This window comes from Fundulus heteroclitus, chromosome 7, assembly GCF_011125445.2.
Source record: "Fundulus heteroclitus isolate FHET01 chromosome 7, MU-UCD_Fhet_4.1, whole genome shotgun sequence".
Lineage (NCBI taxonomy): Eukaryota > Metazoa > Chordata > Actinopteri > Cyprinodontiformes > Fundulidae > Fundulus > Fundulus heteroclitus.
This window is the reverse complement of record NC_046367.1, coordinates 36,673,372-36,693,911: the sequence shown is the minus strand read 5'-3', so window position 1 is coordinate 36,693,911 and position 20,540 is coordinate 36,673,372. Positions and strand designations below refer to the sequence as shown.

Below are 20,540 nucleotides of genomic sequence, written 5' to 3'. Positions count from 1 at the left end.
TTTGAAGCACAAATTTAATAGCAGCATCATCTCCACCGAAGCCGACCCAGCTGGACACTATATTCTCACAGTTATTAAATGTGATCATTTTTTCTCTCTTATTGGTAACATTTATGGTTACAACAACGCCAAGGAAAATGTCAGGCTGCTTGAAACTTTAAATTCCAGTATTGATGCTTTCATTAAAAAATTTAATGATATTAGGATAATTTTAGGAGGAGATTTCAACATTACTGTGAATGATGAAGTTGACCGATGGCCTAGCAAGCAAAAAATAAATTCTCAGATTGTTGACTTTATGAATGAGCAAAGTTTAATAGATATTTGGAGGGTAAATAATCCAAACACAAAAAACTTTACATGGCAAAATAAAGCTGGTCCGCAACACTCAAGAATAGATTTTTGGTTAATATCTGACTTCTTTCAACATTCCAATTGCAAAGATGAGATTATTCAAGCACCCCTTACTGATCATAAAGGCATTTTGCTAGAGGTTTGTATTTCCCCTGATAGAACTACTAAAAGGTACCCTGCATATTGGAAAATGAATAACTCCCTTCTTAATGACAATTTTTTTTATTTAACAATTAAAAACAAAATTGCCGAGCTCTTAAAACTAGCACAATCTGAAAATAACTATGGACGTTATTGGGAGCTTTTAAAATATGAGTTAAGAAAGATCTTAAGTAAAGCTGGGGCAAGTAGAATAAAAAATAGCATAAAGGAGGAAACCTCCCTGATCTCTGAGTTGATATAATTATCTATTCTTCCTGAAAATCAATCTGAACTACAAAGAGCCAAATTACATCACTTTCATCTTAAACTTGATCAAATTTACATTAAAAAAGCAAAAGGAGCTTTTTTTACGTTCACTGGCCAAATGGTTAGAAGAGGGAGAACAAAACTCTAGCTACTTCAAACTTGAAAAGCAAAGACAAACAAAAAATGTACTAAATATTACTAAACTAAATTCAAATGGCACAGTAATTGATAATCCTAAAATGATTGCCAGTATATGTGAAACTTTTTATAAATCATTGTATGAGTCTAGACATTCTCCTGAGGAACATGACCATTTCTTTAAAGAGGTAAAATTACTAATATGAGAAAAAAAGACCTAGGACAATAAAGTAAAAAAAACAAAACAAAACAAAAAACAAAAAAAAAACAAAAAAAAAACATAAAAGTGGTAATGTTATGAGAAAAACGTCATATTATGAGAATTAAGAGGGAACATTTCCAGAATAGTCAGTTTGCAGAATTATTTCACTCCTGGAGTAATAGGGCCAGGTTAGATTATTTTAATTATTTTTATTCTTTACGAGAATACATTCAGGAGAATGAAGCTAAAGGGATACGAAAATAAACTTGTAATATTACAAAAATAAAAATATTACGAATACAAAGTATATTCTGAGATTAAAATCCCTTTGATATTGTTTAAGTGACTGAGTAACTGCAGATTTGCCACATTTAACATGGCGGACGCTTTGACGCATCGCAGCATAGGCAGAACCCGCCCAACGACGCGTCTACGTATATAAGGTCCATGCGTTCTGCAAATCCAATCTTCCTGTGTTGTTGCCAAGACCGGACTTGACTCGCCTTCTCGTGAATTGAGAAACGCCCCTTGTTTCTCCCCCTGCTCTTATGAACGTAAGTACCGCCACCAAGTGTGGCCTGCTTTCTCTCGCTGCACGGCGCATGCTCGAGTTAAAAATACCAAAATACGGCCTAAGGTGACACAATGTTCCCATAGCTACGGTCTTCAATAGTAAATGCTTATAAAATCCTGTAATTATTCTTTCTCGGTGAACACGTGGGTTCTAAAGTCCTCTAAAGAGATCTGCGTATCAATAAATCGAATATATTCCGGAGTCGTGTTGGGGACGTGTGAAGCTGCTTATCTCGAATCGCCCCATTTTGATTTAACAGAGACTGCTGTCCACGCTGATGCGTGAAACGACCAGCTGTCCACGATAAAGTGGAGATTGTTTCGGGTTGTTTAAATCGGGAGTCCAGTTGAAACAGTCACTGGATTTGTTCATTTAATTTCTATGAATTCACTGTATAAGTTCAGTCAATTTACCATTTCAACCAGTCGCGGTTGCTAATTCGTATTAGCAGGCGTCACACCGTTAATCGCGGCCTGTTGGATTCTGTGGTTGACCATTTTCCGAAACGTGTCTGTCACCTGGATACCTCGTTGGGCGCAGGTATTCACGTCGACGTCGCCGCCATATTGTATGTGGCAGAAAGTAGTGAACGTCTATGTTCCCTGTGTATATGTTTTGATCATTTATATAGAAAGATATAGACGGAGCTTACATATGCTTGTAAATAAATTTGGATTAATTGATAGAGATTGGCAGCCTAATTGGCTTTTGATCGATGTGCATATATATAGATTTTGAAGTATTCTAAATAAATGTGTGTTTATATATAATTATATGTCCCCAGGCACAAGCGAACTAATTTATTTATTTATTTATTTTTACATTTACCAATTCAATAACTCAAACAAGTGATATAAATGAATGAATGAATGATGATGAAAGAATTTATTTAATGTTTTGTGACAGTTTGTATTAAGAAGTTTAAAAAAAGAAGTATTTTGTTTGTATCGTTTATTAATTTATTTTATATTAATACATAACCTCACTGTATTTGTTTATAATATTTGCTACAGTCACAAGCTATGATTTTAAGAAAAATAAAGATCCACTTAAATGTGAATCATTTCGTCCAGTGAGTCTATTACTGTCATTATAGGATATTGACCAAAGTACTAGCAGCAAGGATTGAGCCTGTTATAAGTAATATAATACATCCTGACCATACAGGATTTGTTGCTGGTTAACAACTTCCCAGTAATCTCTGTCGCCAATTTTTATTCCTACATATTTATTTTTTAAATTAAATAAATGTACATCTACCTAAAAACTACCTTTTTAGATGGAAAAAAAAAAACAGTCCCCCGGATAAAAAAAACAGTCCCCCGGTTAAGAAGAGAGTTTCTAGACAGACAGAGAGAGGAGGGGAGCCTAGCTCTACCAAATTATATGCATTATTACTGGGCAGCTAATCTACATAAGTTGCTATTTTGGGTCTCGCAGTTAGATGATGAGGAAACCCCAGTATGGGTACAAATGGAAAGATATGCATCTAGCCCAATATCCCTGCGTTCCCTGATTTGTGCCCCTCTGCCCCTAAGCAAAATCTGGGTCCAATTCAGAACTCACTTTAAAAACAGAAATACCCTCCTGTCTGCTCCCGTTTATGGCAATCACCTGTTCTCTCCAGCTCTGGGGGGAACAGAGTTTAAGAAATGGTATAGAGCTGGGGTGGAATCTGTTAAAAAATCTGGTTAAAGATGGTGTACTTATGTCTGCTGCTGAGCTGGAAAAGCAATATGGAATCCCCTTAAAAACTAAGTATTTTAGATACTTTCAGATTCGACATTTTGTGAAAAGAGTGGGTGGATAGATTGGCTATTGGATATTAATCTGACTACTAAGGGGTCGGTTTCTATCCTCTATGTAAATATCCAGAGGGTGGCTTCCCCATCCCTTGCCTACATAAAAAGGAAACGGGAGGAATAATTGGAGCTGGATGTATCGAATAATGAATGGATGTGGGCAGTAGAACACATACATTCGTCTGTATGTGTTAGACATCGACTAACACAGTTTAAAGTGGTACATAGACTTCATTTCACGACGGACAAATTGGCAAGAATTTACCAGGGAGCTGATCCGTCTTGCCCTACATGTAAACAGGTTCCAACCAACACATCTCAAATGTTCTGGTCTCTCCCCAGGCTCAAAGAATTCTGGATCAAAATCTTCAAAACCTTTTCATCCATTTACAAGAAAAATATTGAACCCTTTCCTTTGGTAGCCATTTTTGGTGTGGCACCGGGGGAAACAGAATTAACGACTGTTAAAGGAAAGCAATGGCATTTTCGTCATTGTTGGCCAGGGGATTGATTTTATTTAATTTGATAAAGGCAGCACTGCCAACTCACAAAAGATGGGTAGAGGAGGTGATGACACACCTAAAGTTGGAACATCTTAGAATTACTTTACAGGGCAACACTAAGAGATATTTCAAGGTCTGGCAACCTTTTATTTCCTATTTTGAATCTGAATTTTCATCTGCTTAAGCATAACTAGCAGCCTCGCCACCCCCCTTTTTTCCCTCAGGTTTGAATGGCAATAACAACCACAATGATAATAATTATATGTATCTAGTTTTAACTTGAACACATACACATAGACATAGACAGCTTTATTTGTCATTTTGTATGCACAAAGTGCATACAGAACGAAATTTCGTTTGCATAAAGCTTGAAAAAATCACAGTAAATTGCACTAATTTTCAGGGTAAAGACGCAGCAGCGATTTATGTAAACAATTGAAATGTAAACAATGTATGGGAAATAGACGGTGTGCTATTCACGGTATCCAGATGCGGCAGCAATTTATGTAAACAGTTGAAATGTAAACGATGTAAAACAATGTAGACAATGCAGGGGAAATGCAGTGTGTTATTTCACGGTATCCAGGAGAGTATTATTAAAACCGTGTAATATACGAATGTGGTACAGAGTCCATTTGTGGCTTCAGCATTTCAGCATTCTAAAGCATATGTGAAAATGTGTAAATGTGCAGTTATGCGAGTGTGGTGCAGTGTCCATTTTGCGGCCTCAGCAGTTCAGAGTCTCTAGCAGTTCAACAGTCTGATGGGAACAGGGAAAAAGCTTTTGCAGAACCTGAAGAAACCTACAGCGGATGCTGCGGAACCTCTTCCCAGAGGGCAGCAGGGAGAACGGTCCATGGTGGGGGTGTGAGGGGTCACTGATGATGTTACGGGCTCAGGACATGCAGCGCTGGGATGAAATGTCCTTAATGGGGGGAAGAGGAGCCCCGATGATCCCTTCTGCTGTCCTCACCACTCTCCTCACGTTCTTCCAGTTGGCAGCACTGTAGCCTTCACCCCACACCGTGAGACAGCTGGTCAGAATGCTCTCTATGGTGCTTCTGTAGAAGGTCCTGAGGATGGGCGGGGGCAGGCGGGCTCTCCTCATCCTCCGCAGAAAGTACAGTCGCTTCTGTGCCCTCTTCACCAGTGACGTGGTGTTCACAGACCAGCTGAGGTTGTCCGTGATGTGCACCCCCAGGAACTTGGTGCTGCTGACCACCTCCACAGCTGAGCTGTTGAGCAGTGGAGCGTGGTAGGGCCGGTTCTTCCTGAAGTCAACAATGATCTCCTTCGTCTTCTCCACGTTCAGGATCAGGCTGTTGTCTCTGCACCAGCCCACCAGCTGCTCCACCTCCTCTCTGTAGTCCTGGTCGTTGTCGTCTCTGATCAGGCCCACCACCGTTGTGTCGTCAGCAAACTTCACATTGTGATTGGTGGTGAACCTGGGAGTGCAGTCATGAGTCATCAGGGTGAACAGCAGGGGGCTCAGGACGCAGCCCTGAGGGGAGCCCGTGCTGAGGGTAATGACATCAGAAGTGTTCTGACTGACTGAGGTGTGAGGAAGTCTAGCAGCCAGTTGCGAAGCTGTGTGCTGAAGCCCAGATGTTTCAGTTTTCCCACCAGATGCTGTGGGATGATGGTGTTAAACGCTGAGCTGAAGTCCAGGAACAGCATCCGCACGTGCGTGTTCTTCTCCTCCAGGTGTGCTAGGCTCAGGTGACGAGCAGAGGAGATGGCGTCCTCAGTGGAGCGGTTCTTTCGGTAGGCAAACTGGAAAGCGGTGGAGTGTTTGGGGGGGGGGGATGGGACTGGAGACGATGTGTTCCTTTACCAGCCTTTCAAAGCACTTCATCTGGTTTTCAGAATCTCTGGCAGTTAGGCCTTAAAGAAAGCAACCGGGTCAGTACCCTCGCTGCCTTCAAGGAGCCCGACGACACATATGTTGCACCGCCGGCTCCTGTTTTCTAAATCGTCAATCTTCTCCATAGCCACCTCTAGCTTACTCTCGACGTCGGAAAGTTTAGTGATGTGGATTGCAATGCTTCCTCATTGTTCGTAATGCGGTCTTCAGCCTCTGTCGATCTTCTAATCAAGTACCCCATTCACACCAACCAATAGCTTCTAACAACCCAGAACAAAGATCATTGCGGGTCATTGATTTGAATCTGACTTAGGCGCCTAGGAGGATGGGCCTCCAGGGGCCACGAGCCACCAGAATAGGGGGTTTTCACTGACGTCACTGGCCAACTTCCGGTCCGCCATATTGGGTGGTACACTTCCTTATCTCTAGTTGTCGTACACGTATTATCGTATCGCGAATGGATAAGTACGCCAGCACGCTAGAGCGACCAGATAAGGACGTATATCTGAGGAAATGTTCCGTGATCGACCATATGGATCCCTATGCCCTCCGCGGTGCCTTGTTTAGCCGTAATCCAGATGATTGGCCAAATGTAGAGCACGGCGACATAGTGCATTACCTGGTGTTCGGTGAAAACCCTCTGCACACTCTTGAGGAAATGAGAGCTTACAAGGGTCTAGAGGCTCACAACCAGTTCACATCTGGTTATGCACATCAAGGAAATCGCCATCATACGTGGACGGGTGAGTGACAAAGTCACAGGTAATTAACACAGGTACGCAGACTCTGGCGTATTCCAGCTTAACACCGTCCAAATCGGCCCTGGATATCCGTGTCAGCCATAGGTGACGGTGTTGTTCAGATAGCTGTTTTGTTTTTTCACACTGATTCACTATTACGGGTGGTAGGCGATAGAAAGAGCGTTGATCTCCACCTCCACGGGCCGTGCAACCAACCATTAAACACGTTTTCCCCATTGTTCACTTCCAATACTGCCTAAGGCGTCATACAATGCAGGTCAACGGTGCGAAACGACTGCCACCCAATATGGCGGACCCGCTGAGTAGTCACATGAGCGTGACGTCAGCTGAAAACCCCCTATTGACAAAGAATCCCGGATAGATTTAAAAAAACGTTTTCAGAAAAACTGAGCCAAAGTCCAGTTGCCTCAGATTTAATCCTGTTTGCATTCACTGAGGCCCTGATAGCTGAGAAGTTGCACAAGCATTTTGAAAACATTGTGTAATTTTCCTTCCACTTCAAAGTTAAGCACTGGTCTGTCACATAAAATCCCAATAAAATATACCGTAGCTCATGGTTGCTAAATGACAAAGTGTAAAGATATAAATCCTCCTTATAGGTCTGTTTTAGCCTCATCTTTGCTGTCTCTCTTTCAGGCCTAAGATGAACAGCCATGGGTCTCCAGCTGCCAAGAAGCAGCGAGTGGAACCGGAGCCAAAATTGACATATGCAGATAGAGCTGCACTTCCTGGTATGTAAAAAAAAAAAAAAAAAAAAAAGAAAAAAAAATGTAAAAAATAAATAAATATTTGAAATGAAAATGCTTTCTCATTTGGTATGCTAAAATGAGTTTGTCTGCAGGCACCCACCCTGTGGCACGCAGGCTGCTAGAGATCATGGAGGATAAGAAGACCAACCTCTGCTGTGCCGCTGACGTGACGAGCAGCGAGGAGCTTCTCCAGCTGGCTAAGTTACTCGGTCCAAAGATCTGCATTTTGAAGACTCACTGTGACATCCTGGAGGTAATACCAGAACCTCTTTTTTTTTTTTTTTTTTTTAACTTGGGGAACTTTGTTGAAACACTTAAACTCATGGGATTTTTTTTTTTTTTTTTTTTTTTTTTTTTTTTGTTGCTTTATCAGGATTTCTCAGAAGAGTTCAGCCAGAAACTCAAAGAGGTGGCAGAGAAACACAACTTTCTTATATTTGAAGATCGCAAGTTTGCTGATATTGGAAATACAGTCAAGCATCAGTATGAGGGTGACTGATTTTTCACTGTTCTTTTTAATCATGAAAAGGTTTTCCAGTGTATAAAATATCTTTATACTTGAGCTGAATGTGTTTTGCTCTCCAGGCGGGTTTTACCGGATCTCGTCTTGGTCACACATTGTCAACGCCCATGCTGTGCCGGGGCCCGGGGTCCTGAAAGGCCTGAGTGCTGTGGCGAATCCTCTGGGGCACGGCGGTTTGCTCATTGCACAGATGAGCTCCCAAGGGTCTCTGGCTACTGGTGAATACACAAAAACTGTGGTAAGCACATATCCACTGCCTTCTTCATCTCACCATACATGTCTAAGGGTCTCCTGCAGCTCAGCATTTCTTCTCTCTGCAGGTGAAGATGGCAGAGGAGCACCGAGACTTTGTGTTTGGATTCATCTGTTGCTCTAAGATAACTGAAAAACCTGAATTTATCCACCTGACCCCTGGTGTGCAGATACAAGCTGGAGGTAAACTTTTTTTTTATTTTGCTGCCAGGATCCACTTTTGATTTAATATGCACTATGCTTTAAGTATGCTGGTATGAAGATTGACTGGGGATGCAAACAAATAATTGACTTGCGATTAATTGTCGATTTATGTAAAAGTAAATTAAAATTTGTTCCATCAGATTAGCTGATAACGTCCGCTTAAATCTCCTTCCAAAAGAGGGCGCTGCCACTCATTCTAAATTCGAGCCACGCTGCAGTAGGAAGAGAAAATGTACTATTTTTTTTTTTGGACTATAAGGATCATTTAAAACCCTTAAATCTTCTCAAAAATTGATGGTGCACCTTATAATCCAGTGTGTCTTCTATATGGTTAAAGTTGTACTTACTGACTGATTTTATGTGGTAAAATGCTCTCAAATCTGTCAAAATGTGTAATGACTTTGGTAAGCAATGAAGCCACTCTGTTCAATGGGTATTTGAAGCACTACCTGATAGGACCCCTGAGCTGTCTACTATACTGCCTGACCGTAATATCTAAACTAGAAGTGCATTCATGGAAAGGCCCCCATATAGTATTTCACTCCAGAGGTCCGTGCGTACTCGAAGCGGACTCCGCGAATACAAGTACATGTCTGACTATAATCTAAGTCAGCAAGAAGTCTTTACATCAAACTGTTTTATATATGACACGGAGCTTGATGCACTGAACTGCTCCAAGCAGGCAGTCTCCAGGATCCGCTGCATCACAGTCCCTCTCTGTTCTCACTGACAGGTGGGAACCTGCTGGAAAAGAAACGGCTCTAGGTGCTCAGCTAGTTAATCACACATTTTACCATCTGTTCCGCCGCTGGCAGAAAGTCTTTGTAGGAATTGTAGGATTCCTACAAAGGAATTGTAGGAATTTGCCAAAAGAAATGTAGGTAGGCAACAGTACGCTCGACTATGAAGGGTAAAACCTCTGCAGAGAGTCAGAGTGGAGTCCACCAAGCACACGGTACACCCGAGTATGTGGGAGCCTTTACACAGCCTGCACCCAGAGGACATGCTAGCAACAATAAGCCTAGTATGTTAATTCAATAAAAAAGTTAGTTTTTTTGGCCTTATGTTAGAAACAGGGCAGTGCAGTCAAACTACTCTGTCCTCCTGACAGAGACGGATAGAGAGCTGTGGAGGTGGAGGGCCGGAGTGATATTACACTCTAGAGAAGAATGTTTAATGCGCATTATAAAACTGTGCACTTTATGGTCCGAAAAATACAGTAATGTCGGACGCACCATGAAGCGGTCCAATGGAGTCCGGTGTGGGATTATTTTTGCACTGCTTAATGGCGGAGCAGTGTCAGTTTCTCAACCAAACCTCACTGATGTGCCCCGAAGGCTAGGATGTGATGACAGAAAGGCGGAGAATTTAGATGATGCCAAAGAGCTGATGGTGAGGCTTTTCATGGCAATTATTAGTGTTTCATATATTTTGTTCTCTTTTTATTTGTTTCTGTTGAGTAACATGATAGGTTTTTGTTTTGCTATATTTTATACTTTTTTTTATATCCAAGTTTAATAATGTGTAATAAAACCACCGTTTTTGTTTTAGTGTAATAATATAATATTATGTCTTCATTTGTAGCAAGCAGAAAATCATCATAATTAACTGAAATAAATGCTTGAAAACTTTGTGTAATTAATGTTTCATTTTGTGAATTTATTTCTAACAAGAAATAAGTAACTTTAATCTAATTTATTGAACGGGTCTGTAAATATTACGTTATTATTAGAAGTAGTAAGAGCTACATTTTATAGCACCATGTTGGCTTATTTTACTTGTTGGTTTAAAGTCTAAAATACCATTTTATTAGGGTATTTTGGTTACCTGACTCCGCCAGATGGATTTGCTCCGCATATCCATCTGGAAACCTTCCGTTGAAGTAATTTTGGGAAGGGGCGAAAATACTGGTTAGCTGATTGGCCTATGTTGGTGATAGACGGGCCAAATAAACCAATCAGATTCGTCGTCGCTCGTAACAGAGCGACGACGAATCTGAAACACAACCACAAGCCAAGCTACTCTTGCTGCTGCAGGTAAAGGCTCGTTAGCTCAGCAGAGAAATACTCTGTAATTCCGATAAAACTTGCTCGAAAGCCACGCTAACGCTAGTTTCATCGGCTGAAGCCGCCATGTTCTTTAGACTGAACTGTCGCGCTTCCCGTTGCGTCACACCTCAACCCGCCTCAAAGCCAACGCTGATTGGACGTTCGTTTGGTGAACGGCTCCAAATTTTCTTTAACGGAAAGTAGCCAGACAGATCTGCGAGTGAAACCTTGAAAGCTCGCGAGATCGGGATGGTCTCACGAGGCTAGTATTTTGGTCCTTAACAGCCACTACTGACTAATTGTCTTGATAAATGGTTGATAAAAACGAGTTTTTCCAACTCTTTTAAAAAAATGTAACTGCCCAAATGTAAGCTCCTGTGTTAAAGGGTTAGTTCTACTAATGTTTGACTTCTTTTCTCCTCTTTGTTGACAGTATTACAATTAAAAAGGAACATATTTATAACTAACACAAACCTTTAAATCAAATGGCTTTTCAGTGACACATCATTTCTGCTGCACTCTTCTTAACAATAGGGGCCTTTCGAAGTTTATCGCTGCTGTGATGCTACAATAAAATGACCGCTTTAATGATACCTTTTCAACACAAAGGGGTGCTGTTGTCACATAAATGCTTTGAGTCTTTCATTAATCCCTCTTGCTCATTCACAACTTTTCTGAGCTTCCTGTGTTTTTTCTGTCCCCCAGGAGATAAGTTGGGCCAACAGTACAAAACCCCAGAAGAGGTGATCAACAAAGGATCAGACGTCATCATTGTGGGACGAGGCATTTTAGAGGCCGCCGATCAGCTCAAGGCTGCTGAGTTGTACAGAAAGTCTGGTTGGGAAGCTTACAAACAAAAAGCCCAAACAAAAGTGGATCTGGCGACGAGTAATCCGTATCTGCGGTGCTGTATTGTAATGCTGCGTATTATTGTCCTCATTTTCTTAGCGGTATTTTGTATAGGTGTCACAATTTATTCAGTCCAAACTCTTGACCCCACTGTGAGTTGTACTGTTGTATTTGATTGGCTTTTTTCACATCATGGCTAGGGGACTAAAGATGGAAAAATAGCCTTTTGGCTAATTCTGGGTTATTTAACTCTCTAGAATGTGTTTTAGTAAATTACACTGTCCCCTTTCAAATAAATGAATTGAATCAAACCAAGATATCAACATTAAAGTGAGGATTAACTGTGCAAAGGAAAGATCAGATTGATGTTATCTTTTGATAAAACACTTTGGGTCTTGAAGGAAGGAAAGCTAACCAGTAATTCAAAGGAGGCAATCATAACACCAAAAACAACCAGGAAAAGGTTCAATGAATCCTTCAACTTGTACAGTATTTGACCAGCAGACCCAATCAATAGAAATGATCCGGTCTCTGGCTGAGTTGCATCACTGCATGATGTGTCATTTGTTTAGTTGAGGCCTCTTTTTCTTTTGCCGTTCTTTGTCACTGTCCTGTAAATTCTACATTTACTGAAAATAATCAGAGATTATTACAACCACATACATTCATTGTTCTTTGCAGCTCTTCAATGCCTCACAAAAGGTATAGAAATGTTTTCTCATCTTGACGTATTAATTTAAATCTGTTCTTGACTTATATTGCATATTCTTTTGTTTTTTTTTGTTGGTACTTAGACCTACTCATGAAACAATGTGAGTTTAATAGTGTTTTCCCTTCTTGATGATTGTCTTTTCCATCTAAAGGTGGTTTTTGATACATTTGTGGCATGAAATTGTTTATGTTGAATAAAGAGGACAACTTGGTTTATTGGTGTACTGTGGATACATTTTTGCTATCCATTCTTGGTAAAACGGCTTAAAATGATCTCTCATGACGTGAGCTGATTCAATATATGAGATCTGGATTTCTTGGAATCAAGGTTCCTTCACAACCTGATAACCTTCTGTAAAGCACACAAGTGTTTCTCAGGGTTTGATAACAATGGAAAAAAACAACTTTGTGGGAGTTTTTTACCTAATAGGTCTAATTTCCTTGAAGATATGAATTTCATTTGCGAAAATATACAACCAGAGCAGCCTTTTACATTCATTAAAAGCAGTGTGAAAACCAGTGAGGTGGTTTTAATATGGAGCTGTGTATATCACAAGATTATTATTTTCCTTTCTAAACAGCTGGCACTGTTAGAAGAAATGTGAATGTAATCATTTTCTTTTTATCTTTGTATTAAGGACTGTTCTACTGTTTTAACTTCACACAGGAGAAACAGATGGTTCTGCTAGACCAAGAGTCTCTTGCTATATATGTTAATCTTACACCTCTGTGTGTGCCAACCCCATGTTGTAAAACCCCCCTTGCCTTTTGTTTTCTTTCTTACCCCCATGTTGTGAACCCCTGACTCCGCCTGCCACTTCTTTGATGTCTGATAATAAAGGCAAATGGACAGAGGTAACCAGCGCAGATGGAGCCGAGACTGTGATGAAAACGGCCTCACGTTTCTGGCTCTTCTGCCCTCTGTCTCTTTGAGAAGAGTCTAAAAACTTGTTTGTGTTGGCTTTCTTTCCAGATTCAAAGAGTTATTAAACTTAACTCTATCAGCTGGCGCTGTGACCCGGATCCCAACATATCGACTCGCTGACGAGAGGAGCAACACGCTGTAAACCACTGCAGGTCTGTGGCAAGGACCTGGTGAAAGTCCCGGGAGGTAATTTCCTCGCTGGGACCAGCGTCTCCTTTCGGCAACGAGAAGATTGACGGGATTCCGACCGGGGAGAAAGCCAAACAAATCAAGTAAGTTTTAAAGCGATCGGTTAAAGTCCATCGTTCAGGGTTACGGGTGATTAAAAGTTCCCCGAAAGGTTAATCGAGAGTTTGAGTCTCTCGAAGCTGCCGGTTTGAGTCCGTCGCAGAAGTTAAGGAAAACCAGGTTAAAGTCCTGAAAAGTAGATTAAAAAAAGGAAATCCAGGTTAAAGTCCTGAAAATTAGATTAAAAAAAGGAAATCCAGGTTAAAGTCCTGAAAGGTAGATTAAAAAAAGGAAATCCAGGTTAAAGTCCTGAAAGGTAGATTAAAAAAGGAAATCCAGGTTAAAGTCCTGAAACGTAGATAAGAAAAAAAAAAGAAATCCAGGTTAAAGTCCTGAAAAAATTTGATTTAAAAAAAGGAAATCCAGGTTAAAGTCCTGAAACGTAGATAAGAAAAAAAAAAAGAAATCCAGGTTAAAGTCCTGAAAAAATTTGATTTAAAAAAAGGAAATCCAGGTTAAAGTCCTGAAAATTAGATTAAAAAAAGGAAATCCAGGTTAAAGTCCTGAAAGGTAGATTAAAAAAGAAATCCAGGTTATAGTCCTGAAGAGGTAGATTTAAAAAAAAAAAAAGGGAAATCCAGGTTAAAGTCCTGAAAGGTGTATATAAAAAGAAAAAAAAAAAAAAAACAAAAGAAAAGAAAACAGGATTAAGGTCCTGGAAATGATATAAACAAACGCAAAAGTAAAATAGGATGGGTTCCAGACAAAGTACAAAGGGAAATCCAAAAGGGGATGAAAAGTTTATGAATCAGATTGATCCACTTAATTTAAAATACTTGGGGAAGTGGAAGAAAAAGTATAATGTAAATGGTGTGTTGAAAGTGACTAAATGGGAAAACGTTGCGTGTCGGCTAGAAACAAGCGCTAGTGCAAAAACAGGAAAACAAAAACAGGAAAAAATAAAAGAGCTTGAAATTGCACGCTGTTGGTTAAATCAAGCACAAAAAAGGCAGGTTGCACGAGCAAAAAATAAAGCAGACCGTAGGCAGAGACAGTCCCAACCAGAAGGAGGGAGTGGGGTGGCCAATGGAGCGGTGCGTCAAAGCCCGACTTCATCACCTATGTGGTCTCCAGCAAGTTTAGGCTCTAAACAAAAAAGAGCCCGCCAGAACATTACTTCAGTAATGCAAACCATGGTGGCAACTGAAGAAAACAGACCACCACCGTATAATCCCTCAAACCCCCCCAAGGATGTTTCAAATCTGTACCCAGACCTGGATGGACTGAGTAAATCAGATCATTCGTTATCTAGAGACCAGTCCAAAGGATTGTGTCCTATGGTGCAGGTCCCAAATCCTAACGTAGGAGCTCAGCAGCTTCAAACAATCCCAGTTTTCCATCCGTGGTCGTTAGAGGAAACCAGAAAGGCTGTAGAAGGTGTCATTTCTCCAAAGGAAGATCCAGAAATATGGACCCAAGACATGGAGGGAATTCATAGCTCATATGGTTTAAATGGAAATGAGTTCGAACAAGCCTTACAGTCGTCAGTGGGAAAACATTGGGAAAAAGTAAGGGCAAATCATACAGGCAGAACCAAACGAGGCGGAATATTTGAACATCACGAGCAAATGGGGATCGAACAAAGGCAGAAATGGACAGCTCTAGCAAAAGCAGCACGAGCAGTTTTCCACAGAAGAGCAGATTATGGACACTTGCTGTCCATAAAACAAAAAATAGGGGAAGACGTAGACAAGTTCAAAATACGCTTTGAAAAAGAATATAGGTTTCACAGCGGCATCCCTCCCGCTGACGGAGAGGAAACACTATATCAGCAACAGCTAAAAAAAATGTTGATGGGAGGTTTCCAGCCATATATCTATGAGTGGGTTAAAAAACATTTAGTTACACTGGCAACGTCTAATGTAACCACAGTTATGGAATATGTGCGTCAAAAAAGAGAAATGCAAAAAAGGGAGTTGGTGCATCTGGAGGGGGGACACACATTTTCTGGGCAGATCCTATGTGTGATTCAGAAGAAATATTTGCTTTCCAAGCCACCGGACCCTTCAACGGCGTTGAGGAGGTTTCCGAGGAGGCAGGGGCGGTCCTAGCGACCCAGGGGGCTTTCAGCCCAAATAAAAAAAAAAAAAAAAAAAGAAATAGATGGAGGATGCAGGAATAATTAGACCATGCTCAGTGGGTGCAGAAACAAGTACAGTTACAAGCCCTGTTATCTCAGAAGAAGGTTAAAAGATACAGGAATAAAAAAAAAATTAAAATAAAAAAAACTCTAGCAGACTACATGAGAGAAATGTTGCAGTCTAAAGAAGTGTCCAATGCAAGTTTACTGCCAGGAGAATCTTTTTCTCCACAGGATCCACAAGCAGTGAGACCAGGAGACTGGGTGTTCGTCAAAGTCATCAGAAGGAAAAACTGGACAAGCCCAAGGTGGGAAGGACCATTCCAAGTGCTCCTGACCACGCCAACAGCTGTAATGATCGCTGAAAGACCTTCCTGGGTTCACCTCAGCCACTGTAAGTTACAGAGAGTGTTAAATACCTAAAAGGTTGGAACATTGGGGAAGTCCGACTTCAAAGGGGTTTGGTTTTTTAGGGCCACTCGTCTCAACGTCGGTGAAGAAATCAACTGATCCCTGTTCTTTAGAGTCCTGGGTAAAATTAACATCTCTGCTAACCTAGCAAAAATGTTTGCTGGACTCTGTTTGAGTCCAGATCCGCTGAGTGAGAGAGGAAAGAGGTTCATCCACTCCACTGCCATGAAGATTTGGCTGGGAAATCTCCCAGACCATCACCCAGAGAACTTGTGGCAGATAAATGTGACGGTCTTGGCTGAGGAGAAGAAAACGAGTAACTGCTACGTATGCTCAGTGATGCCTAAATCCACCAGACAACCCACACTGTATGCTAAGAGCATGCCGGCAGGAGACGGAACGTGTTTCCTGAGGACTGCCTTCATACCTGTGTTTGCACCTGGTAATGCGTTTAATGGTACTGCAAAACAGAATGGTTTTGGACATGTTACCTGCTAGCCAAGGTGGCGTATGTGTAATGATTGGAATTCCCTGCTGTAGCTATGTCTGCTTTAAAGAATCTGCAACAAGCAATGTCCCAGGATGCTGTTCCTCTAAGTATGAACTTCCTCCCCTGGTTCTTTTCAGGATCGTAGTGGCACCTTTTATTGAAAATAATGACACCCATTATTATTGTTTTTATTATTCTTTGTGTTTTTACTGCTTGTGTAATCCCATGCCTAAAGTCTATGATTGCTAAGACTATGGGAAATGTAATGTTTCGATATCAAATGCTTTCACAAATCCCTCTTGAAGAAGTACACCCCGTAGTTTAACTTTTACCTTGTTAAATGCTTAACAAAATGACAGTCTCATTAAAAATGCAGAACGCAAGAAATGAGTAGTTGAATAAGGTTACGTTAAGCTCCAATTGTAAATAAAAAATGATTAAAAGGAGGGAATGTTAGAAGAAATGTGAATGTAATCATTTTCTTTTTATCTTTGTATTAAGGACTGTTCTACTGTTTTAACTTCACACAGGAGAAACAGATGGTTCTGCTAGACCAAGAGTCTCTTGCTATATATGTTAATCTTACACCTCTGTGTGTGCCAACCCCATGTTGTAAAACCCCCCTTGCCTTTTGTTTTCTTTCTTACCCCCATGTTGTGAACCCCTGACTCCGCCTGCCACTTCTTTGATGTCTGATAATAAAGGCAAATGGACAGAGGTAACCAGCGCAGATGGAGCCGAGACTGTGATGAAAACGGCCTCACGTTTCTGGCTCTTCTGCCCTCTGTCTCTTGAGAAGAGTCTAAAAACTTGTTTGTGTTGGCTTTCTTTCCAGATTCAAAGAGTTATTAAACTTAACTCTATCAGGCACCAACACCAAGAACCCGGTTCAACAATGTTTTGCTTATTCAGTGCGGAGATCCAGATTTTTAAGAGGTGGTTGCTTAATCAAGAGCAAACACAAACTAGTTTTCAGTGGGATGTGTAAAACTTCAGCCTATATTCTTTTGCCAAAGAAAAATACTTCAGTGATAAAAACAGTCAGATTCAAGATTTTAGTTTATGTATACAGGTTTATTTATTGTAGGGAACTGAAAACCTGTTGTTTTTCAATAATTATGATGGGTCGCACACCTGTTATTTAACTAGCTACTAGATGAAATTAAACAGTTAGTGGGACATAAAGCATAAAGTGTTCCCTCGCCCGGACGCGGGTCACCGGGGCCCCACTCTGGAGCCAGGCCTGGAGGTGGGGCACGTTGGCGAGCGTCTGGTGGCCGGGCTTTTGCCCATGGAGCCCGGCCGGGCTCAGCCCGAAGAGGCAACATGGGTCCCCCTTCCAATGGGCTCAAAGGGGTCGGGTGCATTGTGCAACGGGTAGCAGTAGAGGGCGGGGACCTTGGCGTTCCGATCCTCGGCTGCAGAAGCTGGCTCTTGGGACGTGGAATGTCACCTCTCTGGTGGGGAAGGAGCCTGAGCTTGTGCGCGAGGTTGAGAGGTTCCGACTAGAGATAGTCGGACTCACCTCGACGCGCCGCTCTGGCTCCGGAACCAGTCTCCTTGAGAGGGGCTGGACATTCTTCCACTCTGGAGTTGCCCATGGTGAGAGGCGCCGAGCTGGGGTTGGCATACTGGTTGCCCCCCATCTCGGTGCCTGCACGTTGGGGTTTTCCCCGGTGAACGAGAGGGTGGCCTCCCTCTGCATCTGTGTGGGGGGACGGGTTCTGACTGTTGTTTGCGCTTATGCGCCAAACAGCAGTTCAGATTACCCACCCTTTTTGGAGTCCTTGGAAGGGGTACTGGAGAGTGCCCCTCCTGGGGACTCCCTCGTTTTGCTGGGGGACTTCAACGCTCACGTGGGCAATGACAGTGGGACCTGGAGGGGCGTGGTTGGGAGGAATGGCCCACCTGATCTGAACTCGAGTGGTGTTTTGTTGTTGGACTTCTGTGCTCGTCATGGATTGTCCATCACAAACACCATGTTCAAGCATAAGGGTGTCCATATGTGCTCTTGGCACCAGGACACCCTAGGTCGCAGTTCAATGATCGACTTTGTTGTCGTTTCATCTGACCTGCGGCCGCATGTCTTGGACACTCGGGTGAAGAGAGGGGCGGAGCTCTCCACCGACCACTACCTGGTGGTGAGTTGGCTCCGATGGCGGGGGAGGAAGCCGGTCCGACCGGGCAGGCCCAAATGTACTGTGAGGGTTTGCTGGGAACGTCTGGCGGAGTCCCCTGTGAGGCGGAGCTTTAACTCCCACCTCCGGGAGAACTTCAAACACGTCCCGAGGGAGGCAGGGGACATTGAGTCTGAATGGACCATGTTCCACGCCTCTATTGCTGAGGCGGCTAGTCGGAGCTGTGGCCGCAAGGTTGTCGGTGCATGTCGCGGCGGCAACCCTCGAACCCGCTGGTGGACACCAGCGGTGAGGGAAGCCGTCAAGCTGAAGAAGGAGTCCTACCAGGCTTTTTTGGCCTGTGGGACTCCGGAAGCAGCTGATGTGTACCGGCAGTCGAAGCGGCAGGCGGCTCGGCTGGTCGCCGAGGCAAAAACTCGGGCGTGGGAAGAGTTCGGAGAGGCCATGGAGAAAGACTTCCGTACGGCTTCGAAGCGATTCTGGTCCACTATCCGGCGTCTCAGGAGGGGGAAGCAGTGCAGTACCAACACTGTTTACAGTGGGGGTGGTGTGCTGCTGACCTCGACTCGGGACGTCGTGCGTCGGTGGGCGGAATACTTCGAAGACCTCCTTAATCCCACCAACACGTCTTCCATTGAGGAAGCAGAGCCTGAGGACTCTGGGTCGGGTTCTCCCATCTCTGGGGCTGAGGTTGCCGAGGTTGTTAAAAAGCTCCTCGGTGGCAAGGCCCCGGGGGTGGATGAGATTCGCCCTGAGTACCTTAAGGCTCTGGATGTTGTGGGGCTGTGTTGGTTAACGCGGCTCTGCAACATTGCGTGGACATCGGGGGCAGTTCCTCTGGATTGGCAGACTGGGGTGGTGGTCCCCCTATTCAAAAAGGGGGACCGGAGGGTGTGTTCCAACTACAGGGGAATCACACTCTTAAGCCTCCCTGGTAAGGTCTATTCAGGGGTTCTGGAAAGGAGGGTCCGTCGGATAGTCGAATCTCGGATTCAGGAAGAGCAGTGTGGTTTTCGTCCTGGCCGTGGAACACTGGACCAGCTCTATACCCTCAGGATTCTTGAGGGGGCATGGAAGTTTGCCCAACCAGTCTACATGTGTTTTGTGGATCTGGAGAAGGCATTCGACCGTGTCCCCCGGGGGATCCTGTGGGGGGTACTCCGGGAGTATGGAGTACCGGACCCTTTAATAAGGGCTGTCAGGTCTCTGTACGACCGGTGTCAGAGTCTGGTCCGCATTGCCGGCAGTAAGTCGGACTCGTTTCCGGTGAGAGTTGGACTCCGCCAAGGTTGCCCTTTGTCACCGATTCTGTTCATAACTTTTATGGACAGAATTTCTAGGCGCAGCCAAGGTGTTGAGGGGATCCGTTTTGGTGGCCTTAGGATTGCGTCTCTGCTATTCGCGGATGACGTGGTCCTATTGGCTTCATCAGGGCGTGATCTACAGCTCTCACTGGAGCGGTTCGCAGCCGAGTGCGAAGCGGCCGGGATGAAAATCAGTGCCTCCAAATCCGAGACACGCTGGAGGGACTATGTCTCCCGGCTGGCCTGGGAACGCCTTGGGATTCCTCCTGAGGAGCTGGCCCAAGTGGCTGGGGAGAGGGACGTCTGGGCCTCCCTACTGAAGCTGCTACCCCCGCGACCCGACCCCGGATAAGCGGAAGAAGACGGACGGACGGACGGACAGTATGTTAAAACCGGAGGACTACTGTCACCATGTCAAAGTGAATTCAGAAAGGAAGAGGTACAAATGGTAAATGGTTTGTACTTGTATATCGCTTTATCAAGTCCAATGACCCCAAAGCACTTTACACGCATTAACACCCTGAAGATGGACCAGTCATACTGTATGCTTAGGATCAGATATTAGGTAAACTCAAGTTAATAGGGAAGTCATGGTGGTGTTTTTTCATATCAAGATAGTGTACAATATTGAATGGAAGGATAAGTTAAATAAATATACAGAATGGGAGTCACTGGAAGGGTTTACAGGTGGATTAAAAATGTTTTTATTGATAGAGTTATACAGGTGCACATGGGAGTAGCAAGAACAGGTAAATACAGAGTAAACAATGGAACTCCACAGGGCATCATTATAAGCCATTTATTGTTTTCAATCATGGTTAATGTGTTCTCTTGTGTAGAGCAGGATATTATGCAGTCTATATTTTCTGATGCTGGGGCTTTGTGAAGAAAAGGGGAAAATGTATGATATCCAAACTCAGCAATAGAGGTGGAAATAGGAGAGCTCACTTTAGGCATAAGCA

General features: G+C 43.0%; 1 protein-coding gene across 2 annotated transcripts in view; it reads left to right on the top strand.

Moving 5' to 3' along the window:
* The window catches only part of umps (uridine monophosphate synthetase), a 41,782-nt gene extending 30,240 nt beyond the window's left edge, over window positions 1–11,542 (top strand). For both annotated transcript variants that reach the window (XM_036139576.1, XM_036139575.1), the window contains 6 exons: window positions 7,243–7,337; window positions 7,448–7,608; window positions 7,729–7,846; window positions 7,941–8,116; window positions 8,199–8,313; window positions 11,088–11,542. In XM_036139576.1, coding sequence (XP_035995469.1) covers window positions 7,243–7,337; window positions 7,448–7,608; window positions 7,729–7,846; window positions 7,941–8,116; window positions 8,199–8,313; window positions 11,088–11,431 — 1,009 coding nt within the window. In that variant the 3' untranslated portion in view covers window positions 11,432–11,542. The remainder of the gene's footprint in view (window positions 1–7,242; window positions 7,338–7,447; window positions 7,609–7,728; window positions 7,847–7,940; window positions 8,117–8,198; window positions 8,314–11,087) is intronic.
* Window positions 11,543–20,540: the final 8,998 nt, after the last annotated feature.